The sequence below is a fragment of the Bos indicus x Bos taurus genome, chromosome 1 (assembly GCF_003369695.1).
Source record: "Bos indicus x Bos taurus breed Angus x Brahman F1 hybrid chromosome 1, Bos_hybrid_MaternalHap_v2.0, whole genome shotgun sequence".
Classification (NCBI taxonomy): domain Eukaryota; kingdom Metazoa; phylum Chordata; class Mammalia; order Artiodactyla; family Bovidae; genus Bos; species Bos indicus x Bos taurus.
Genome location: NC_040076.1, coordinates 134998881 through 135021382, shown reverse-complemented (window position 1 = coordinate 135021382; position 22502 = coordinate 134998881). Strand labels below are relative to the sequence as shown.

At 43.3% G+C, this 22502-nt stretch overlaps 1 protein-coding gene across 1 annotated transcript in view; it reads left to right on the top strand.

The window, feature by feature from the left end:
• Positions 1–22502, top strand: part of LOC113895043 (serotransferrin-like) — an 86147-nt gene that overhangs the window by 23402 nt on the left and 40243 nt on the right. Inside the window, 7 exon segments of the mRNA XM_027545702.1 lie at positions 2111–2255; positions 3960–4024; positions 6841–7025; positions 8223–8413; positions 16357–16368; positions 22138–22212; positions 22214–22383. Coding sequence (XP_027401503.1) covers positions 2111–2255; positions 3960–4024; positions 6841–7025; positions 8223–8413; positions 16357–16368; positions 22138–22212; positions 22214–22383 — 843 coding nt within the window.

Below are 22502 nucleotides of genomic sequence, written 5' to 3'. Positions count from 1 at the left end.
GCTGAAGCTGAATCTCCAATACTTCGGGCACCTGATGTGAAGAGTCAATTCATTAAAAAAGACCCTGATGCTGGGAAAGACTGAAGGCAGAAGAAAAAGGAGACGACAGAGGATGGGATGGTTGGATGACATCACTGACTCAATGGACATGAGTTTGAGTAAGCTCCAGGAGATGGTGAAGGACAGGGAAGCCTGGAGTGCTGATAGTCCACAAGGTTGCAAAAATTCGGACACAAATGAGTGACCAAACAACGAACAACAACAACAATCATCTATTTAAGATAAAGACTCTCCAGAAAGTGGGCATGAAGGGAATGTACCTCAACATAATAAAGACCATATATGACAAAACATACAGCTAAAATCATACTCAACAATGAAAAGCTAAAAGCATTCCCCAAGACAAGGATGTCTACTCTTACCACTTTTATTCAACATAGTTTTGGAAGTCCTAGACGAAAGGAAAAGAAATGTAACCCAGCAGCAGTATGCTGCTGCTGCTAAGTCGCTTCAGTCGTGTCCAACTCTATGTGACCCCATAGATGGCAGCCCACCAGGCTCCCCCGTCCATGGGATTCTCCAGTCAAGAACACTGGAGTGGGTTGCCATTTCCTTCTCCAATGCATGAAAGTGGAAAGTGAAAGTGAAGTTGCTCAGTCGTGTCTGACTCTTAGTGACCCCATGGACTGCAGCCCACCAGGCTCCTCTGTCCATGGGATTTTCCAGGCAAGAGTACTGGAGTGGGGTGCCATTGCCTTCTGACCCTGTATGCTGATAGATATTAACTAGACCTATTGTGGTGATCATTTCACAATATAGTCACAATAGTGAATCATGTTGTACACCTGAAATTAATATAATGTGCTTGGCACACTGCAGTCCAGGGGTCGCAAAGAGTTGGACACGACTGAGCAACTAACACACACACACATGTCAATTATATCTCAATATAAAATTAATGGAGAAAAAAATTAAGAGAAAAAACCCAACTTGATCTTTGTTACAGAGAAACAAGAGGAAATGGCCATTTGGCGGATGGCTACAAGCCGTGCTACAGAGCTTTCTAGGCAATATGGTGTAAGGGATTCTCAGGTCTCTTTAAGATCTTGGCAGCTTCAGCTCTTAGGCCCCTTTGAAGGGGTGGAAATCAGTTTGTTCTCTGTGTCCTCTGAATATCTTCAGGTGTGGCCTTAGTTCTACCTCCTAAAATCTGTGCATAAGTTCACCATGGATATGTTTCCTCGTGGTTCTTATTTACTTTAACTTCCTGAGTACTTTCCCCCTGCCATCTCCAAATATGTGTAGCAACTTTAAAAGGAGAGGCCTCTAAAGACAGAGCCAGGCAAGTCCTGTGTGTATTGGAGAGGAGGTTCAGATTCAGAGATGCAATCACACTTTTGCATTAACATGCGCTGTGACATCAGTTTGCCAGGAAGGTGGCTGAGGCGACTTTCAGGAGTTCTGTGCCCCACCAGCAAGGGCACACATCTGCTCTCCTGAGCCTCCTGGCAGTTATACAGCCATGGGAGAGCAGCTGAGCTGTGAGTGAGATTTCCCCAGAATTTTCTTGAGTTTGGAGCTCTAAGTTCTGTTAAAAGCTCTGCTAATAAATATCAGAGGAAAGAAATACCTGAAAACAAATGGCACAACTCAGGGAGTGAGACCTTCAATTTTACACCTGCTTCAGTCACCTTCCACATAATTTCCATCTCATCTCTCTTTAAGTAATGACACTATTGGGAGGCTGATGGAGTCTCCTCCACCTGAATTGTAATGGTTACTTACCATTTCCAGCCTCAGTGAAGTTTTCTTTCAGAGCCTGCTGCTGCTGCTGCTAAGTCGCTTCAGTCGTGTCCGACTCTGTGCGACCCCGTAGACGGCAGCCCACCAGGCTCTGCTGTCCCTGGGATTCTCCAGGCAAGAACACTGGAGTGGGTTGCCATTGCCTCCTCTGCTTTCAGAGCCTAAGGCTGGCAAGTCTTGAGTTGATGGCAGGTCACATAATAAGCATGTTCTACCTAACCTGGGCCATACACACCTGTCTTGTGTTAGATAAAGTCCACTCATACTGACTCAGGAAGAGCTGACTTTCTCTTGTCCTTCTGCACAGATGAATTTTTCAGCGCAGGTTGTGCACCTGGATCTCCGCGAAATTCCAGTCTCTGTGCTCTGTGCATTGGCTCAGAGAAGGGTACAGGAAAGGAGTGTGTTCCCAACAGCAATGAAAGATACTATGGCTATACAGGGGCTTTCAGGTGAGTCTTATAATCCTCATACAAAAACAATAATAACCCCAGCCCTGACAAGAGTTCCTTTTAGAAGCTCAGGTGAGATTCTTACATTCCTAGCCCATTAGTCCTGCATGTTAGGGTGGCATGTTTACAAACGTATGTAGAAGCCTGTGTGAAGAGGCATCCAGGTCCCTCCAGGACACCGTTTCCGGAACTGGCTGTCATAGACAGCAAAGACTGGTGGTATGGTGCAGGTCAGGAGTTCTCAATGGCAGCAGGTAGCGGGGGAGGGATTTGCCCTTCAGGGGACATTTGGCAGTGTCTGGAGACGTTTTTGATTATCAGTAGGGTTGAGGGGGTACAACTGGCAGCTAATTGGGAGAGGCTTATAAACATCCTACATGCACAGGGCAGCACCCTGCAACAAGAATTATCTGGCCCCTAATGCCACTAGTGCCAGGTGAGGAAGCCCTACCGTAATTGAATAAACACAGGAGTCAAGCATTAGGCTAACACTCTTCCAATCATCTCTGGGGGGACCTATGACCACGGAAATATACAAAAGTAAAGTCCATGATTTCTACATCTTTGGTTACATCTCTGTTTCATGGAATTTTAATCATTTTTAAAGAGACACCTGTGCACTTTATGACCTTATTAGTTTTTAACTATCCTCTGACTTGGGCCTTTGCTACCCTGGTAGTTCATGAATCCATCAACTTCACAATGATGGTGGTATTCATAACTAAACTGCTCACTAGCAAAGGAAAAACAAAGATTATCTCAATTTTCTAGTTAGAACCACCTTGTGAGTTAGAATAAGAACAATTCACAGTCCACAAGTTTCGAATTTAATAAGTAGACTGTACATAAGGAATCACCTTGGTGGAAAACTGCTCCTCTAATATCTGTATTGATGCTTGGGAAAGGATGTAGACCTGTTAGAGAAAATGTGCTAGAGTTTAGAATTTAATATATAGAACTGCAACTGTGTAACTACAAAGTGTATCAGAGGTTTTGTTTTCTTTTTATTACTTATATTAGTAATATATGAGATTAGTGATCAAATGGGAGTCACAATTGCTGATATCATGGCCAGCCCTGGATCTCTAAAGTGGCATAATACTCAGCCATAAAAAGGAACGAATTGGGTCATCTGTAGTGATGTGAATGAACCTAGTCTGTTATACAGAGTGAAGTAAGTCACAATGAGAAAAACATATTGTTTTTTAACAATATTGTAAAAATTGTATATTGTATATTAATGCATATATATGGAATCCAGAAAAAGAGTACTGATGAACCTATTTGCAGGAGAAGAATAGAGATGCAAACATAGGGAACAGACTTGTGGGCACAGGGGGTAAGGAGAGGGTGAGACGAACTGGGATAGTATTATTGACATATATATATATATATTACCATATATAAAAATAGATAACTAGTGGGAAGTTGCTGTATAACACAGGAGCTCAGCTTGGTGCTCGGTGATGACCTAGAGGAGTGAGATGGGGGGTGGGAAGGAGGCTCAAGAGGGAGGAGATATATGAATATGTATAGCTGACTCACATCATTGTACAGCAGAAACTAGTGCAACATTGTAGAGCAATTATCATCTAATTAAAAATTAAACAAAAAAAAACAACTTCAGATTATAAGATGGCCCTTCTGAATGACAGATGTAGCTCTGACCTCTTTCCTTCTCTCTCCCTGTCTGGGACTCCACAGGTGTCTGGTGGAGAAGGGAGACGTGGCCTTTGTGAAGGACCAGACTGTCATACAGAACACTGACGGTATGTGCACAACCCTTTGGCCCCATAAATCAGGGTCGTTGGCTCCCTTGTGTTCAGGATATCTTTGTGGAAGTGGTAGGGGCTCTTGTCAGGGTCCAGAGCTGTGATTCTCAACCTGTTTGTTCCCCGATGAGAGACGCATCCACTTGCGTAGGCGGAATGGTGAGGACGGTGAGCTTCCCAGTGGCTCTGAAATCGCTCCTAGAAGCCTTCCCACAGGTGTAGGCACTGTGCCTTCTTTCCCCTAAAAACTCCTAAGAACAAAGACTTTTACATACTTACATTATAATCAGCAGGATCAGGAAATTTATACTAACGTGGTTTAATACTCATCACATCCACAGTCCCTATTCAAAATTAGTGAACTTATCACCCAAAGGCCCTTTATAACTATTTCTCATATTTCTAGGTCCAATATATATTTAACCATATTATAAATCCACTCAGAAAAACATACAAACAGTAGCACCCCTGTAAGAATAAGCACTGGGCTTATTCCTGGTGCTTATAACCAATGGCTTCTATAACCATTCTCCAAGAGGAGGAAGCATGGCCCCTCAGAAAAACAGCTGATTCTGGGGCTGGGGCAGGAAAAGTGTAAGGTGAACCAAAGAGCATCGTGCTGAAGTGCTCAGAGAGATGGAATGTGTCAGAGCACACTGGAACTGTTGTGAAAGCCCTCCACTGGCCAGATCTGACATTTTGAGCATTACAAGAAATAATAACAGTAAGATTGAATAACCCATTGAATAGAATAAGAACACATGAGTCCATCCTGATTAAACGAATGAGTATAAGGGAAATATCTTCTTTATTGCAGAATGCTAATTACAGACATAGAAAAAGTCATGAAGTTAAACAACTATCGTTTGGCAACCAATATAGCAATAATCGATTCTAGCAAGGACCATCAATCAATGGGTACTAAAACTAGTGGGTGGATATTAGATGGCCATGACATTAAAAACAAGACAGCTGTTTTTTAAATGTTGGTAAGAATGAGCATTCCAGCTGCCTATGCTCTATCACTAACAGCTTACACCACCCCCTAGAGTCCAGGCAGTATTACTTCCCTCATAACCCTGTGTGTGTGTGTATGTGTGTGTGTGTGTGTGTGTGTGTGTGTGTGTAGTCACTCAGTTATGTCCAATTTTTTGCGACCCTTTGGACTGTAGACCATCAGGCTCCTCTGTCCTTGGGATTCTCTGGGAAAGAATACTGGAGTGGGTTGCCATGCCCTCCTCCAGCGAATCTTCTTGACCTAGGAATTGAACCTGTGTCACTTATATCTCCTGCATTGGCAGGTTGATTTTTTACCACTAACCCACCTGGGAAGCCCTCCTCCCTTTACCCAACCTCAAATTTTTCCTCTAGTGCAGGACCAACTCCTCTAAGAAGCCTTCCCCAATGGCATACCTCCATCCTACAACAGAATCCTCTGTCCCCGTTGCTATCATTATTGAGTTCATCACATTCTGTAATAAAATATGGTCACAGGGAGCTCTACTTTTTTCTTACATCTCAACACCAATCACAGTATAAGGTACGCAGAAGTTACTAAGTACTTACTTGAGGGAATATTGGTTTGGCTAATTTTCTTTCACTCCTCCTGTAACTTTTGCTTTTCCCTTTAAGAGCTGTCCTTTTCCTGCTGCCTGAGTGTTACCCTAGGCTGGTTCTTTGCCACTCCTTGATTTCTCTTTGTATCCTTCCAATAGGGCTCCCCTCTCTAGACCTCAGTTCTCTTTGCAAAGACTCCCAAAGCCTTAACCTTCTGAGGGGAATTTATAGAGGAGGCCTACCTCCCTATACACTCCCTACCTAAACACCATCCTAGGATCTCTGTTTGCCCTGTGGTCATGTTTATGTACGAAGTACGCTGATACTGCAACCTGAACCAGAATAAATCCAAACTCCTTACACTTCTTTCTTTACACAGCCTCGTCCCTATGGAGGACTTTGTTATAGGTCCCGTTAGTCAAGCCTAGATTAATCAATGTTGAAAGTGAATGCTGTAGAATTATACTGGGTTTCAAAGTCTTATTCCTTAAAACTATGTGGTGTTTTACAAATTAGCCACAGTAAACAAGCATTATTTTTACTGGAAAGAAAATTTTTTATCATGCCCTACTAGATGCCCACTACCCCTAACCCAGACCAAATCACCTCCCTTCTCATTTTTCCTAATTGTCCTATTTGGAGCTCACACGTTAACATTGATTTCCATTCATTAACTTCTCATAGACCAACCTTTCTTATTACCCAAGTGCCACACTAGAGCTTCCCGTAGTTGCTCAGCAATGAAGAATCCACCCGCAATGCAGCACACCCGAGTTTGATCCCTGGGTCAGGAAGATCGCCTGGAGAAGGAAATGGCAACCCACTCCAGCATTCTTACCTGGGAAATCCTACAGAGAGAGGAGCCTGGTGGGCTACAGTCCGTGGGGTTGCAAAGAGTTGGACACGACTGAGCGACTATACACACACATAGCCAGATGGTATAGCACAGATATTGTCAATCTGCTTAGAGGGTCATGTGCTTCCTACAGTGGAGTCTAAATGGAATTTGGAACTTAGCAGAAATGAAGATCCTTTTGAACATACATCATCCACAGAACGTGGTTCACTGTCCCTTGTCTGGCTGGGAAGACGGAAAGGAATGGCCCCAGGGAACTCCTGATAACTCTCTTCCTCTCCATATTAGTGAAACCTCTGCTGGCCACTGGGTCCAGCCCCCCTACATGCTAGTGGAGGGTGGTCACATCTCCCAGTGAGGATGTTTTGATCTTTGGCTGATGCACCTTTTCTGAACCTAGGAAATAATAATGAAGCATGGGCAAAAAATCTGAAGAAGGAAAATTTTGAAGTACTATGCAAAGATGGCACCAGGAAACCTGTGACAGATGCTGAGACCTGCCACCTGGCCCGAGGCCCGAATCATGCTGTGGTCTCACGGAAAGATAAGGCAACTTGTGTGGAGAAAATATTAAACAAACAGCAGGTATGGACCAGCCAGGGACTCCAAACTGTTTTTATTGTGTGGGTATGGATTGCTGAGGGATTTCGCAGGCGAGGAGAAGCCCACACTCCTGTATTCTTTTCCTGGAAGTTAGAACTGGGAAGGTATGGATGGTGGACTGGATCTCCCAGACCTGCTCTACTCATATCTTCTGCTTGCTGGAAATCAGACCTCAACTGACACATGTGTTCCAGGGTCCAAGCATCTGCCTTCTAGCTCGACCCTGACCTTGTTCTGTGGTACCCTCATTTTACCCACTTCTGCCTTTTTTTTTTTTAAATGAAGGCAACTAATCCTGTTTCCCAACTCTTTTTGGATACAAGTCATCAAATGTGGACTGTGTTTCTTTTGCTTAGACAGACTGAGAACCATTCCAAAAGGAAGAGAAACCCAGGAACCCTACCCTCAGGGAGATTGTCCTCTGGTGAAAACAACCAACCCAGGGCTGGCCCTGTGGGGAGAGGGGCTGTCTGAATATTTTAATCCTAAAGACCCTTCCACCCCTAAAGACCAACCTCCCCTCAGTGACAGCTTCCTGCCTGTTGATGCATCATTAGTTTTCTCCTTTTAAAAATGAAGATAGCATACCTTTGTGAGTCCTCTTAAGGTAAATGACACTAATAATGAGCATTTAATGAACATTTCCTAAGTGCTAGATAGAATGCTAAACTTTCTGTAATCATTATTTCATTTATAATCTTAGAAGATGTGGACAAGTCCAGGCTTTTATCAATTTAGGATCAAAGATGCAGCTGACAACTACCTGTACCAACCCCTCATTGGGTGGCTCTTATTTAATACCTTCTTGATAATACTACTTAAAAGGGAAATGTTTATGTCCTCTCATTTCCTGGAAGTCATCCCCAAGGCCATGGCCAATGAAGTGGGGAAGAGAGATCAGAGAAGTTAGCAGTGGGTGGGTGGGAGGGAGGGAATTCCCCAAGGAGATGGGACTAGGCTGGACCCTACAAAGGATTTTGGGGCCTCAGGGAAGCCTAGATTTGGGGCCCATATTCGTGTTAATGCCAAGGGAAGGATGTGGAAAGATCCCGAGGCATCCCCTGCAGCTTCCCTTTCTTCCCGGGGCTGGTTCCCAGCTTCCAGTTTCCTCCATCCCATCCATGTGTTCCCAGGGGCTCTTTTCCACAGGTCCTCATGTACTTTCTGTCTATTTGACAGGATGATTTTGGAAAATCTGTAACCGACTGCACGAGCAATTTTTGTTTATTCCAATCAAATTCCAAGGACCTTCTGTTCAGGGATGACACTAAATGTTTGGCTTCAATTGCGAAAAAAACATATGACTCCTACTTAGGGGATGACTACGTCAGAGCTATGACCAACCTGAGACAATGCTCAACCTCAAGTGAGTAGGAGGAACAGCATGGGGAACCTGCAAAGTGAATATGGCTGGGGTTCTGGGTGCTGGATTCAAAAGGAGGGGCAGACTGTAGTCACCAGGAGATGATCAGCTGACTAGATGAAATGAGGAGGGAACAATGCAACCTAGCATGGATGAAAGGCTACTTGTATGGGCAGATGGTAAGGGGACATGGGCTGACGGCACTGGACATGCAGAATTCCATGCTATTGCTTAGAAAAGGACGAGAGCTACATGCCCGTGCCCACTGCTCTGCTCTGAATACCTTTTTTATACTGTGCTGTCTTGTTCAAAATGGTAGCCTCTAGCTACCTGTGGATATTTGCTGCTGCTAAGTCGCTTCAGTTGTGTCCAACTCTGTGCGACCCCATAGACAGCCTCCTACCAGGCTCCTCTGTCCCTGGGATTCTCCAGGCAAGAACACTGGAGTGGGTTGCCATTTCCTTCTCCAATGCATGAAAGTGAAAAGTGAAAGTAAAGTCGCTCAGTCGTGTCCGACTCTTAGCGACCTCATGGACTGCAGCCTACCAGGCTCCTCCGTCCATGGGATTTTCCAGGCAAGAGTACTGGAGTGGGGTGCCATTGCCTTCTCAGCTACTTGTACGGGCAGATGGTAAGGGGACATGGGCTGATGACACTGGACATGCAGAATTGCATGCTATTGCTTAGAAAAGGAAGAGAGCTACGTGCCCACTGCTCTGCTCTGAACACCTTTTTTATACTGTGCTGTCTTGTTCAAAATGGTAGCCTCTAGCTACCTGTGGATATTTAAATTTATATTATTAAACAAAATTTAAATCAGTCACACCAGCCATAATTCAAGTGCTCAGTAGATAACCTGTGTCTCCACATAGATGAAAAAAGAGAACATTTCCAGCACTGCAGAGAGTTCTTTTACATGGTGCTGTTCTTGAGAGCTTGAATGGTGATAAGTACCAGCAACTCTAAAGTTGCTATACATAAAACAGGCATACCTTGGAGATACTGCAGGTTCAGTTTCAGACCATTGCAATAAAAGAATATTGCAACAAAGCAACTCATATGAAGTTTTTGGTTTCCCAGTGCATATAAAAGTTACATTTATACTACACTATAAAGTGTGCAATAGCATTGTCTAAACTAACAATGTACGTATCTTAATTAAAGATACTTTATTGCTAAAAAACCCTAACTATCCTCTGAGCCTTCATAATCTCTCTGCTGGTGGAGGGTCTTACCTCAATATTTATGACTGCTGACAGATCAACTGTGCCAGTTCCTTAAAATAAGACAACAATTAAGTTTGCCCCATCAGTCAACTCTTTTTTTTTTTTTAATCCTTGATGACTGGGTTTTAAACTTTATTTTCACAAATGATAAAAACTTTCTCTTGATTCTTCAGAGAATCAGAGATATGTTAAAAAATTGTACAGTTTAATTTAGATATTATAAATACCATTGGAAAAATTTTAAAGGCTACTATTATTGAGATATTTGTATTATTTATTTATTTTTTATCCTAAACACAACCTATTTACTTATTTATTTTGCTTGCTGCATATCTATTTTTTAAAATTAGAATTCTAACATGCTTTTCATACTAAATCAAGCAAGTAGAATCAAAATGTCATAAATTTTTTAAATAGGCCAAAAGTTCATTATCACAATAGTAAAAGATGTTTACTAGTTTTCACAATGAATAGCCAGACCCCCCCAAAAAATAAAAAGATAATTACAATTTCAAGTCATAATGGGAACATGATTAGCCTAACAATATATAATAATTACACATAATTTGATGGGTCAAGCAGAGTCATGTGGTAAATGGAAGTGCATACATGCACAAGTTTTCATCTGCCCAGCCAATTTATGTCTTTGGGTTGGTTTAATCTACTTAAAATTAAGGTAATTTTCGATATGTATGATTCTATTAACATTTTCTTAATTGTTCGGGATTTATTTTGTGTGGGTCTTTTCCTTGTCTTGTGTTTCCTGCCTAGAGAAGTTCCTTTAGCATTCATTATAAAGCTGGTTTGGTGGTGCTGAATTCTCTTAACTTTTGCTTGTTTGGAAAGCTTTTGATCTCTCTATCCGATCTGAAGAAGAGTCTTACTGGGCAGAATATCTTAGTGGTAGGTTCTTCCCTTTCATCACTTTAAATATATCATGCCATTCCCTTCTGGCTTGTAGAGTTTCTGTTGAGAAATCAGCTGATAGCTTGATGAGAGTTCCCTTGCATGTTATTTGTCATTTTTCCCTTGTTGCTTTTAATATTTTATCTCTGTCTTTAATTTTTGTCAGTTTGATTGCTATGTGTCTCAGTGTGTTCCTCCTTGGGTTTATCCTGCCTGGGACTCTCTGTGCTTCCTGGTCTTGGTTAACTATTTCCTTTCCCACATTTGGGAAGTTTTCAGGTATTATCTCTTCAAATATTTTCTCAGGTCCTTTCTCTCTTATCCTTCTGGGACCCCTATAATGCAAATGTTGGTGCATTTAATGTTGTCTCAGAGGTCTCTTAAGCTGTCTTCTTTTTTCATTCTTTTTTCTATATTCTGTTCTTTGGCAGTGATGTCCACCATTCTGTCCTCCAGGTCATTTATCCATTCTTTTGCCTCAGTTATTCTGCTATTGATTCCTTCTAGTGTATTATTCACCTTGCTTTGTTTGTTCTTTAGTTCTTCTAGGTCTTTGGTAAACATTTCTTGCATCTTCTCCATTGTTTTCCCAAGATCCTGGATCATCTTCACTATCATTATTCTGAATTCTTTTTGTGGAAGGTGGCCTACCTCCACTTAATTTAGTTGTTTTTCTGGGGTTTTATCTTGTCCCTTCATCTGGGACATAACTTTCTGCTTTTTCATACTGATTTACTTTCTGTAATGTGGTTTTTGTTCTAGCTGTTGTGGGATTGTGGTTCTGCTTGCTTTTTCTGTCTGCCCTCTGATGGAGGAGGCTAAGAGGCTTGAGTAAGCTTCCTGATGGGAGGGGCTGGCAATAGGAAAAACTGGGTCCTGCTGTGGTGGGCAGGGTTTTGCTCAGTAAAGCTTTAATCCAATTATCTGCTGATGGGTGGGATGCACTCCCTCCCTGATTTTTTGGCCTGAGGTGACCCAGCCTAGGGGTCTATGGGCTCTATGGTAGAGTTAATGGTGACCTCCAAGAGGGCTTACACCAAGGGGGACTTTCCAGGACTGCTGCCGGTGCCCCTGTCCCTGTTATGAGCCCCTGCCCTCCCACACCTCCACAGGAGACCCTCCAACACTAGCAGGTAGTTTGGGTTCAGTCTTCTGTGGGGTCATTCTTTCTTCTGGGTCTTGGTGTGCACAAGATTTTGTTTGTGCCCTCTAAGACTAGAGTCTCTGTTTCCCTCAGTCCTGTGGAAATTCTATAATCAAATCCTGCTGGCCTTCAAGATCAGATTCCCTGGGGATTCCCAGTGCCTTTGTCAGATCCCCAGGCCAAGAAACCTAACATGGGGTTTAGAACCTTCACAACAGTGGGAGAATTTCTTTGGGATTATTGTTCTCCAGTTTGTGGATCACCCACCTGGAGGGTATGGGACTTGATTTTAACATGATTGTGCCCCTCCTACCATCTTTCTGTAGCTTCTTCTGTGTCTTTGGCTGTAGGGTATCTTTTTTTGGTGGATTCCAGCATTCTCCTGTTGATGGTTGTTCAACAGCTATTTGTGATCTTGGTACTGTCACAGGAGGAGATGAGTACACATCCTTCTAGTCTGCCATCTTCAACTGGAAGCCTGAAATTGATGGATCAACTCTTCTTTCATGACTGATTCTTCTGTAGCATCCAACGCTATTTGATAGCATTTTACCGACAGTAGAACTTCTTTCAAAATAGGAATCAACCGTCTCAAGTCCTGACATTGCTTTATCAACTAAGTTTACATAATATTCTAAATCCTTTTGTCATTTCAACAATCTTCACAGCATCTTCACTAGGAGTAGATTTCATCCCAAGAAACCACTCTCTTTGTTCATGCATAAGAAGCAGCTCCTCATCTGTTAAAATTTTATCATGAAATTTGCAGCAATTCAGTCATATCTTCAGGCTTCACTTCTAATTTTAGTTCTTTTAATATTTCCATCACATCTGCAGTTACTTCCTCCACTGAAATCTTGAACCCCTTATAGTCACTTATGAGGGTTGGAATACACTTCTTTCAAATTCTTGTTCATGCTGATATTTTGACCTTACTCCATGAATCACAAATGTTCTTAATGGCATCTAGAATGAGGAATATTTTCCAGGTTTTCGGTTGACTTTGCCCAGATCCAGCAGAAGACTCACTGTCTATAGCAGTTATGAAACGTATTTCTTTAATAATAAAACTTGAGAGTTGGAATGACTCCTTGATCCATGGGCTGTAGAATGGATGTTGTGTTAGCAAGCATGAAGTGAAGTTGCTCAGTCGTGTCTGACTCTTTGCGACCCCAAGGACTGTAGCCTACCAGGTTCCTCGGTCCTTGGGATTTCCCAGGCAAGAATACTGGAGTGGGTTGCCATTTCCTTCTCCAGAGGATCTTCCAGACCCAGGGATTGAACCCTGGTCTCCCGCATTGTAGGCAGATGTTTTACCATCTGAGCTACCAGGAAGCAAGCATGAAAGCAACTTTAATCTTGTACATCACCATCCAAGCTCTTGGGTAACAAGGTATGCTCTCAATGAACAGTCATATTTTAAAAGGAATGTTTCTTTCTGAGCAGTAGGTTTCAATAGCAGGCTTAAAATATCCAGTAAACCCTCTCATAAATAGATGTGCTGTCATCCAGGCTTTGCTGTTCCATTTACAGAGCACATGCAGAGCAGACTGAGAATGATTCTTAAGGGCCCTAAGTTTTTTAAGAATGATAAATGAGCACTAGCTTCAGCTTCAAGTCACCAGCTGCATTAGCCCCTAACAGGGGAGTCAGTCTGTCATTTGATCATGAAGACAGGCACTGACTTCTCCCCTCCAGCTAGAAAGTCCTAGATAGCATCTTCTTCCAAGTGAAAGCTGTTTCATCTGCATTGGAAATCTCGTTTAGTGTAGCCACCTTTATGAACTATCTTGGGTAGGTCTTCAGTGTAACTTACTATAGCTTCTATACCAGCACTTGCCGCTTCACCTTGCACTTTTATTTTTTAGAAATCTTATTTATTTATTTTATTACTGGCTTCACTGGGTCTTTGTTGCTGTGTGTGGGCTTTCCTTAGCTGTGGTGAGCAGGGGCTCCTCTGCTATGGTGCTCTGACTTCTCACTGTGGTGGCTTCTTTTGTTGCAGAGCATGGGCTCTAGATGCACAGGCTTCAGGAGTTGCAGTGCACAGGTTTAGTTGCCCCACAGCATGTGGGATCTTCCTGGACCAGGGATTGAACCTGTGTCTCCTGCATTGGCAGGCAGATTCTTTACCACTGAGCCACCAGGGAAGCCTCCGCCTTGACTTTAATGTTATGGAGACAACTTCTTTCCTCCTCATGAACCAACCCGTACTCACTTGAAGCATTTCTCCTGAAGCGTCCTCACCTCTGTCAGCCTTCACAGAACTGAAGAGAGTTAGGGTCTTGCTGCAGCTGAGGCTCTGGCTTAAGGGAATGTTGTGACTGGTTTGATCTTTTATCTAGGCCACTAAAACTTTCTCTGTAACAGGAATAAGGCTGTTGCTTATCATTTCTGTGTTCACTGAAGTAGCACTTTTAATTTCTTTCAATAACTTTCCCTTTTCATTCACAGTTTGGCTAACTCTTTGGCACAAGAGGCCCATCTTTGCTTTTGACATGCCTTCCTCACTAAGCTTAATCACATTTAGCTTTTGTTTTAAAGAGAGAGATGTGCAATTCTTCCTTCCACATGAACATTTAGAGTCAATGTAGGGCTATTAATTGGCCTAATTTCAACATTGTTGTGCTAGTGGAGCAGCAGGAACACACATAATATTTATCAATTAAGTTTGCCATAGTAATGGGCATGGTTTGTGGTGCCCCAAAACAATTAACAATAGTAACATCAAAGATCACTAAACACAGATCACCATGACAAAGACAATAATAGTAATGAAGAAGTCTGAAATATTTCAAGAGTTACTAAACTGTGATGCAGAGACATGAAGTGAGCAAACGCTACTGAAAAATTAGCACCAGGAGACTTGCTTGACACAGGGTTGCCACAAACCTTCAATTTGGAAAAAACAGTATCTCCAAAGTGCAATAAAGCACAGCACAATAAAAGAAGGTATGCTTATACTTATCTAGAATACCAGTTTGTGCTATAGCTATGTTGGACATCATTTAATGACTTGGGATCATTTGGAAGATTTGGGAGAATACCATGTAGCTCAAGGGAGGTTATTCTTCAACTGCAGAGTACAGGTCCATGAGCCACAGTCCTTAAGATACTGATTCCCAGGCCCTGGGATACTGATTCAACAAGTCTGTGCCAGGTTTGGGATTTCTGTATTTTAACAGCTGCCCACATAATTCTGGTTTAAGGATCCTCGGCTACTGTTCTGCTGAGGGGGTGGAGACTAGCCCCCGGCAGGGGAACTAGCACAGGCCTGGTGCTTAGTGGATCTTATTATGTTAGTTCCTTGCCTGGATCTGAGAGGATAGTTCTCTTAGGCTCATTCCAGCCACATGGACTCAGGTGTGGGAGCCCTGCCCATAGGACATAAGGCAGGAGATGGTGCAGGGCAGGGAAATCCTGTTACTGTCCTTGGTGTGGGGCACTGCCCAGTGCAGACACAGGAGCTGTGCAGGCAGGAGGAGGAGGCATTGGGAGGAGGGTCAGGTTCACCTATCAGAGGAGCAGGGCAACTGGTCTGAGTACTTTTGTATTGGGCTTAATTGTTGATTCACTTAACAGGAACTAAATATAGGTAGATTTTTAACTGTCCAACCCCTCTGCTCTGCCCACACAGAACTCCTGGAAGCATGCACTTTCCACAAACCTTAAAATCCAAGAGTGGAGCCAACACCTGATGGAGATGGGAGCTCATGGGACCCATAAGCTTCATCTGGTTTCGCTGGTCTGAGTGATTTGGTTGCCCTCACAATTTGGTGGTGGCGCCTCTGCAGGACAAAATAAAAATAAACATTATTATTGGTTTTATCTGTTAAAAAAACTTCATTTTCCCCCCTTAATGCTTGGTCTGCAACTAGCCCTTCCTTCAGAGCTCAAGATTCATTTGCTCTTTCCCACAGCCACAGTTCCTGGGTACAGTCCAAGTAGGAATTCTTTCTAAAAGGGGTCTGCATGGTCATTTTAATAAAATCAAGTGTACAAGGCTTGATTGAATCAGGTGTGTACGTGTGTGTGTGTGTGTGTGTGTGTGTGTGTGTGTGTTGGTGGGGAAAGGGCAGGAAGGAGGATGCAGAGTAAATATTGACATAGAGTGCTCAAGGCAGTACAGAAAAATAATATAGATGATTTACATAGTTTAAAATATTTTTAATACATTTCATCAGGTATGCTTGAGGTTCCAAGTCTTACTGCTTGCAAAAGTGAATCACTGGAACCTCATCTTGCTAAAAATCGTCCCTTGACCCCAACTCTCATGGCAGTCACTGCCCTGTCTCCTCCCACTCTTAGTGGAGCTCCTGAAAGGTGGATTCTTATTAATGACTGAACACAGAGAAATCAGTCTTCTGTTCCACCCATGTGCCTGAAGCTACTCTGGTCAAGGTCACTGCCCACCTGCCAGCTGTGAAAGCCAATTAGTTCTTCTATCCTTGAGTCTGTTTACTAACTTGATACAGATGACCACTCATTCTTCCTTGGAACCCTTTCCTAGCTTCTCTGATATGGGAGCCCTCAACTTTGGTTCCCACCTCTCTGTCCTTTTGTGGTCTTATTGGGGGCTTATCCTACCAGTTCTGAAATGTAGGGTCATCTTCCTGGGGCTCTTCTCTTCATCCAGTGCTCTTTCCACTTTCTAGGCCCTCTCTAAGCAGCAAGAATGACTCCCAGGCATCTATATCTGTAGTTCTGACCCCTGCCTGCAGCATCTCACATGCACACCTCCTCCTGCCTGTGGATCTGTACTGTAAAGTTCTCACAGCAACCAGAAGCCCAACAAATAAAAAGGGAGGTGATCATTTTACTCCTTCCCTCCCCTACTTCCCTAAGCCAGCTCTTGTTCCCATACACTTCATAAAGACAGGGTCTGCTACCCACTCACAGGAGTCATAAACTGAGGAGTCAAATTTCAATTCAGTATTCTACTTCATTCTACATCTAATGTCAGCAAGTTCTGTTGATTTTGCCTCCTAAACAACTCTCCAAGTTTGCCCCTTTGTTTCCTAACTCCTACCACAGTTTCACTTTACAGTCAGGGACAGAGCTACAGGTAGGGGGTTTCTAAACACAATGGTCCACAGTTCTCAACTTTCTGGTATCCAAAGAAACAGACCTTGGGTCTACTTTGCAGTCCAGACCTGAGGTTCACCTTTTTATACACAGCCGTGCTTTGCTTTGAGCCTAACAACACTGCCTTATGTAATATTCACCTAAGCTCCACCCTCACCCCAAATCCTATAATAATTCTTTCTTATCCTTTGTTTGTTGAGATGTCCCAACCATTTCTCTGGCATGTAGTCTGTCTTACTCCAGTGAATCAACAAATCTAATTTTATCAACAACGCACTGAGTACCTACCATGTACCAGGCACTGTTCTAGAGACTGTGAACACAGTAATGTATATTATAGTCTCTAAAAATAACTTTGTTCTGTTGTTTATTATTTACTCTAGATTGCCTTCTTGTCAGTTTATCTGTACAGAGAAATGTCTGAAATCATGTTCACCAGATACTATTGATATAACAATTAAGGTGATTCCTGGTTTTCTTCTTTGATCTTTCATTATTTCATTATTATATTGAGTTTTTAATGTAAAAACATGTCCCATTTTAATTATTTTCTTTTAAAAAATCCTCTATTTTTTTCAAAGAAACAGAGTTAAGGAGATAAGCCAGAGTAGGGGAATCACATGATTGGTGTCCTGAGTCTGAGATAGGTTCCGTTGTGATTTGGAACTGCTGGGAACAGGAGAGGGAAAAATGCATTCAGTGAATGAGACATTTTAACTGATGAAAGAGAAGAAAAATAGTCTCCGCTGGTTTTGCTGTAACTCTCCATCTGCTGATAGAATCAGGGAGCAGAACACTTTCAGCCAGCGACAGTCAGTGTCGGTACGTCCTCCTTCTACATCCATCTCCACAGAGCTCCCAGGAGCCTTTGGAGTCCCCGAGGTGACAGGACAAGGAGCCACTGATGCCATCCTCTCCTGCTCTCATTACTGAGACTGACAGCCCCACCTTCTAACTCAAGTGTGGAAGGTGTGCACATCTCTTCCGCCTTCATTATACCCAGAAAACAAATGGAAAAAAAGAGTATGACCATGTGTTATCAAACCCTTGCCTCCTCATTCCCAAACTGCACCACCAAAATGGTACTTGTTCACTCACATGCTCTGACTGAAAATCCTTATACATTGAGGACAGTTCTGGTAGGTGTTCTCTGTGTCTGGCCCTTCCTCCTTCACTGTATTTTTAGTCACTAACAGAAGTTATTATTAATAAAAGGAGGTGTGTGTGTGTGTATTGGGTGTTGGGTGGTGAATACAGAGCAGGGACCAGGACCACAAGAAAGAAAAGAAATAGAATGCAGTAAGATTGCTGTTGGTTCTGATCGTTTTAATTCATAATGTTAATTTAAAATAAAATAGTTGGGGATTTCTCTGGCAGTCCAGTGGTTAGGACTCTGCACTTCCAGTGCAGGGGGCATGGGTTCCATCCCTGGTTAGGGAACTAAGATCCAACATCTTTAGTGAGTCCAAAAAAAATTCCCTGGTAACTCAGCAGGTTAAGAATCTGCCTGCAATGCAGGAAACCCTAGTTTGATTCCTGGGTCAGGAAGATCCCTTGGAGAAGGGATAGGCTACCCACTCCAATATTCTTGGGCTTCCCTAGAGGCTCAGCCGGTAAAGAATCTGCCTGCAATGTGCGAGACCCGGGTTCAATCCCTGGGTTGGGAAGATCCACTGGAGGAGGGCATGGCAACCCACTCCATTATTCTTGCCTGGAGCCTGGCGGGCTACAGTCCATGGGGATGCATAGAGCTGGACACGACTGAGCGACCAAGCACTGTGTGTGTGTGTATATATATATATATATATATATGTGTGTGTGTGTGTGTGTGTGTGTGTGTGTGTGTGTACATTAGTTGGATTACTTACTTTAACTTCACATCCTAAACATTTTCTCTCAATCTGGAGTCCTTATTGCCTCCCTGTATTGATGAAATGTGCCTGGAAAATGAATTTTACTGTGTTAAAGCATATAGTGAAACATAAAGGAGCCCAACAACCTGGGATCAATGGATAAGTTACTCAACCCGTCTCAGTTTGCCCTCTGGAAAATTGGGATGGTGGGCCATTTTGAGCATTAAACAAATTAACAAATATAAAGGATTTAGAAAAATGCCTGGCTCTAGCAAGCACTCATTGTGAGCAGTTATCCTCTTTACTGGGGAAACAGTGGAAACAGTGACAGGCTTTATTTTGGGGGGCTTCAAAATCACTGCAGATGGTGACTGCAGCCATGAAATTAAAAGATGCTTACTCCTTGGAAGGAAAGTTATGACCAACCTAGACAGCATATTAAGAAGCAGAGACATTACTTTGCCAACAAAGGTCCGTCTAGTCAAGGCTATAGTTTTTCCAGTAGTCGTATATGGATGTGAGAGTTGGACTATAAAGAAAGCTGAGTATCCAAGAATTGATGCTTTTGAACTGTGGTGTTGGAGAAGACTCTTGAGAGTCCCTTGGACTGCAGGGAGATCCAACCAGTCCATCCTAAAGGAAATCAGTCCTGAATATTCATTGGAAGGACTGATGGTGAAGCTGAAACTCCAATACTTTGGCCACCTGATGCGACTCATTGGAAAAGACCTTGATGCTGAGAAAGACTGAAGGAGGGATGAAGACAGAGGATGAGATGGTTGGATGGCATCACTGACTCAATGGACATGAGTTTAAGTAAACTCCGGGAGTTGGTGATGGACAGGAAGCCTGGTGTGCTGCAGTCCATGGGGTTGCAAAGAGTCAGACAGACTGAGTGACTGAACTGAACTGAAGCAAGCACTCACTGTGCGCAGTTAAAGAGGATCTTTACCTCCTTACCATCCCCTCCTTGTTCCCCCGAGCTCACTTTTCATTCAAGCCCTCACCATCTGTTACAGGAATGCTGCTGATCACTTCTAGGACATGATTTACTTCTGTGTCACTGACTCTCTCTTCTCAGGCTTCTTTGTAGTGTCCCCTTTCCTCCTCACTCTTCACACTCTCCACGATTTTTTTTCCTTCTATTTAAAAAAATTTTTTTAATTTATTTTAATTGAAGGCTAATTACAATATTGTGGTGGTTTTTGTCATACATTCACATGAATCAGCCATGGGTGTACATGTGTTCCCCACCCTGACCCTCTCTCCCACCTCCCTCCCCATCCCATTCCTCAGGGTCATTCCAGTGCAGCAGCCCTGAGCACGCTGTCTCATGCATCGAACCTGGACTGGCAATCTATTTCACATATGATAATCTAGATATTTCAATGCTATTCTCTCAAATCATCCCACCCTCACCTTCTCCCAAAGAGTCCAAAAGTCTGTTCTTCACATCTGTGTCTCTTTTGCTGTCTTGCATATAGGGTCATCATTACCATCTTTCTAAATTCCGTATATATGCGTTAATATACTGTATTGGTGTTTTTCTTTCTGACTTACTTCGCTCTGTATAATAGGCTCCAGTTTCATCCACCTCATTAGAACCGATTCAAATGCATTCTTTTTAATAGTTGAGCAATATTCCACTGTGTATATGTTCCACAGCTTTCTTATCTATTCGTCTGCCAATGGACATCTAGGTTGCTTCCACGTCCTGGCTATTGTAAACAGTGCTGTGATGAACATCGGGGTACACGTGTTTCTTTCAGTTCTGGTTTCCTCCGATGTGTACGCCCAGCAGTGGGATTGCTGAATCGTATGGCAGTTCTATTTCCAGTTTTTTAAGGAATCTCCACACTGTTCTCCATAGTGGTTGTACTAGTTTGCATGACCACTTGTTTACATATGACTCCCAAATAAAAATCTGGCACCTACTGCTGACACTTCACATTTGTTTACTGTATTGCCTGCATGATATATGATTTTAGACTTCCCAGAGGCACTGGAAATTCCATGTACCCAAAATACAGGCAGTTTTCATTCTGGCTCTGTCCCTGGCTTCAAGGAACTTCAACTGAGTTCTCTCATTCATGCTGAACACTTTGATCTTCCCAGCAATACCACACAAAGTGTTTCAGATGCAGTCTTGCTAGCTCTTCTTCTCCTTAATTCAGCTTGTACAATTAATCGCCAAATCCTATATATTTTCCTTCTAAGTGTCTCTCATAACTGTGCCCTCCTTTCCACACTTTCCACACTTCCCTGGTTCAGACGCTGTGCATTGTTTGCCAAAACACTGCAACAGCCTTCACCTGGTCTCCCTGCCTGTCTTTTCTCTCTCAAACCGTAGTACTCCCTTATCAGCCAACAAACTATTTCACTCTCAACTGAAACTTCTTATTGCATCTAGGTAAAATCTAGGTTCCTCAGTATATCTCCCAGTCCCTTCATGTCTAGCTTTTGCCAACATTTCCTGCTCATCTCCTGCCAATTCTGCTGAAATGACAACTGCTTAATGACAGACTGCAAACTGGCAGCTTCCAGACCAGCCACTTCTAACTCTACGAGGTGTTTTATTTAGGCCACAAGTTTTCATTCCTTGCTGAAATTTTAAAAGTGGAAAATTTCCCTTAAAAACCTATTTTTCTGGCTTCTCTTAAAAAACTGAAGAACTGGCCATCTTGGTCCCACATACCTGCCTGGCAAAGTAGTGGCTGTCACTTAGGGCAGAGTGACAATTTTCAACAGCCTCAGCCCTTCTCTTTGATTTTCCTGGCTGCTTCCCTTAATGTATTTCATCTCAGGGGCAGCTCTACATTAAGGGAAGTAGCCAGGATTTACAATTTAGTGGTGGTGGTGGTGGTGGTTTAGTTGCTAAGTCGTGTCTAACTCTTGAGACCCCATGGACTGTCGCTCTCCAGGCTCCTACGTCTATGGGATTTCCCAGGCAAGAATATTGGAGTGGGTTGCCATTTCATTTTCCAGGGGATCTTCCTGACTCAGGTACACTGAATTGCCCATTCGTTTCTGCACAGAGCACCCTTTCTCCTATTACGCCTGCAGAGGCTAACTTGTCCTTCAAGTCTCACTTCCTGTCATTTTCCTCCAGTAGCTTTTCTCTGAACCCATGTGGCTTAAGCGCCCCTTTATTCATCCCCCATACCTCACCTTACACCCTCTGTCACACCTTGTGCCACACCTTATATTCCGATGAATGTAATGCTTGAGTTTGTGTAATGCTTGAGTTCCTCACAAGATTCACTTCACCTCACGAAGGGAGCGACTGGAAATCCTCAGGGGAGGTTTCTTGAGCCATTCATTTTATTCATCCACCATTCTGTCAACAACCATGAAGAGAGAGGGACATTTGACTCATATTCTAAAGGATGAGTGTGTCGCTCATCCTTCTGGCTGGCTGCTTAGTCAGTCTTTCGCTGGGAGTACAGTGTCCAAGAGAACTACAACTCCCATCAGGACCTTCGGTATACCGGCCTACGAAGGAGGAAATACAGCTTAGAAACTACCACTTCCGTGATGCTCCGCTTCGCAGGCCTGCGCAGAGCCCAGGGCCACGTTGCTTTTGCGGTGCCGGGTAGCGTGATCTCAGCCATGGCGTCCGCGGACTCCCGGCGGATGGGCAATGGTGGCGGTGTTGGCGGAGCCTTCCAGCCATACCTGGACTCTTTGCGGCAGGAGTTGCAGCAGAGGGACCCAACGCTGCTGTCAGTCGTGGTGGCGCTCCTTGCGGTGCTGCTGACGCTAGGTAAAGAGGTGGCCGGCGGATATGGCGGGTGCGGGGCGGGAGGGGATCCGAGCTCGGACTGGGCTTCTGTAGACCGCGGAGCAGAGGTGGCACCTAAGGGGCGTCTAGAATGGGAGACT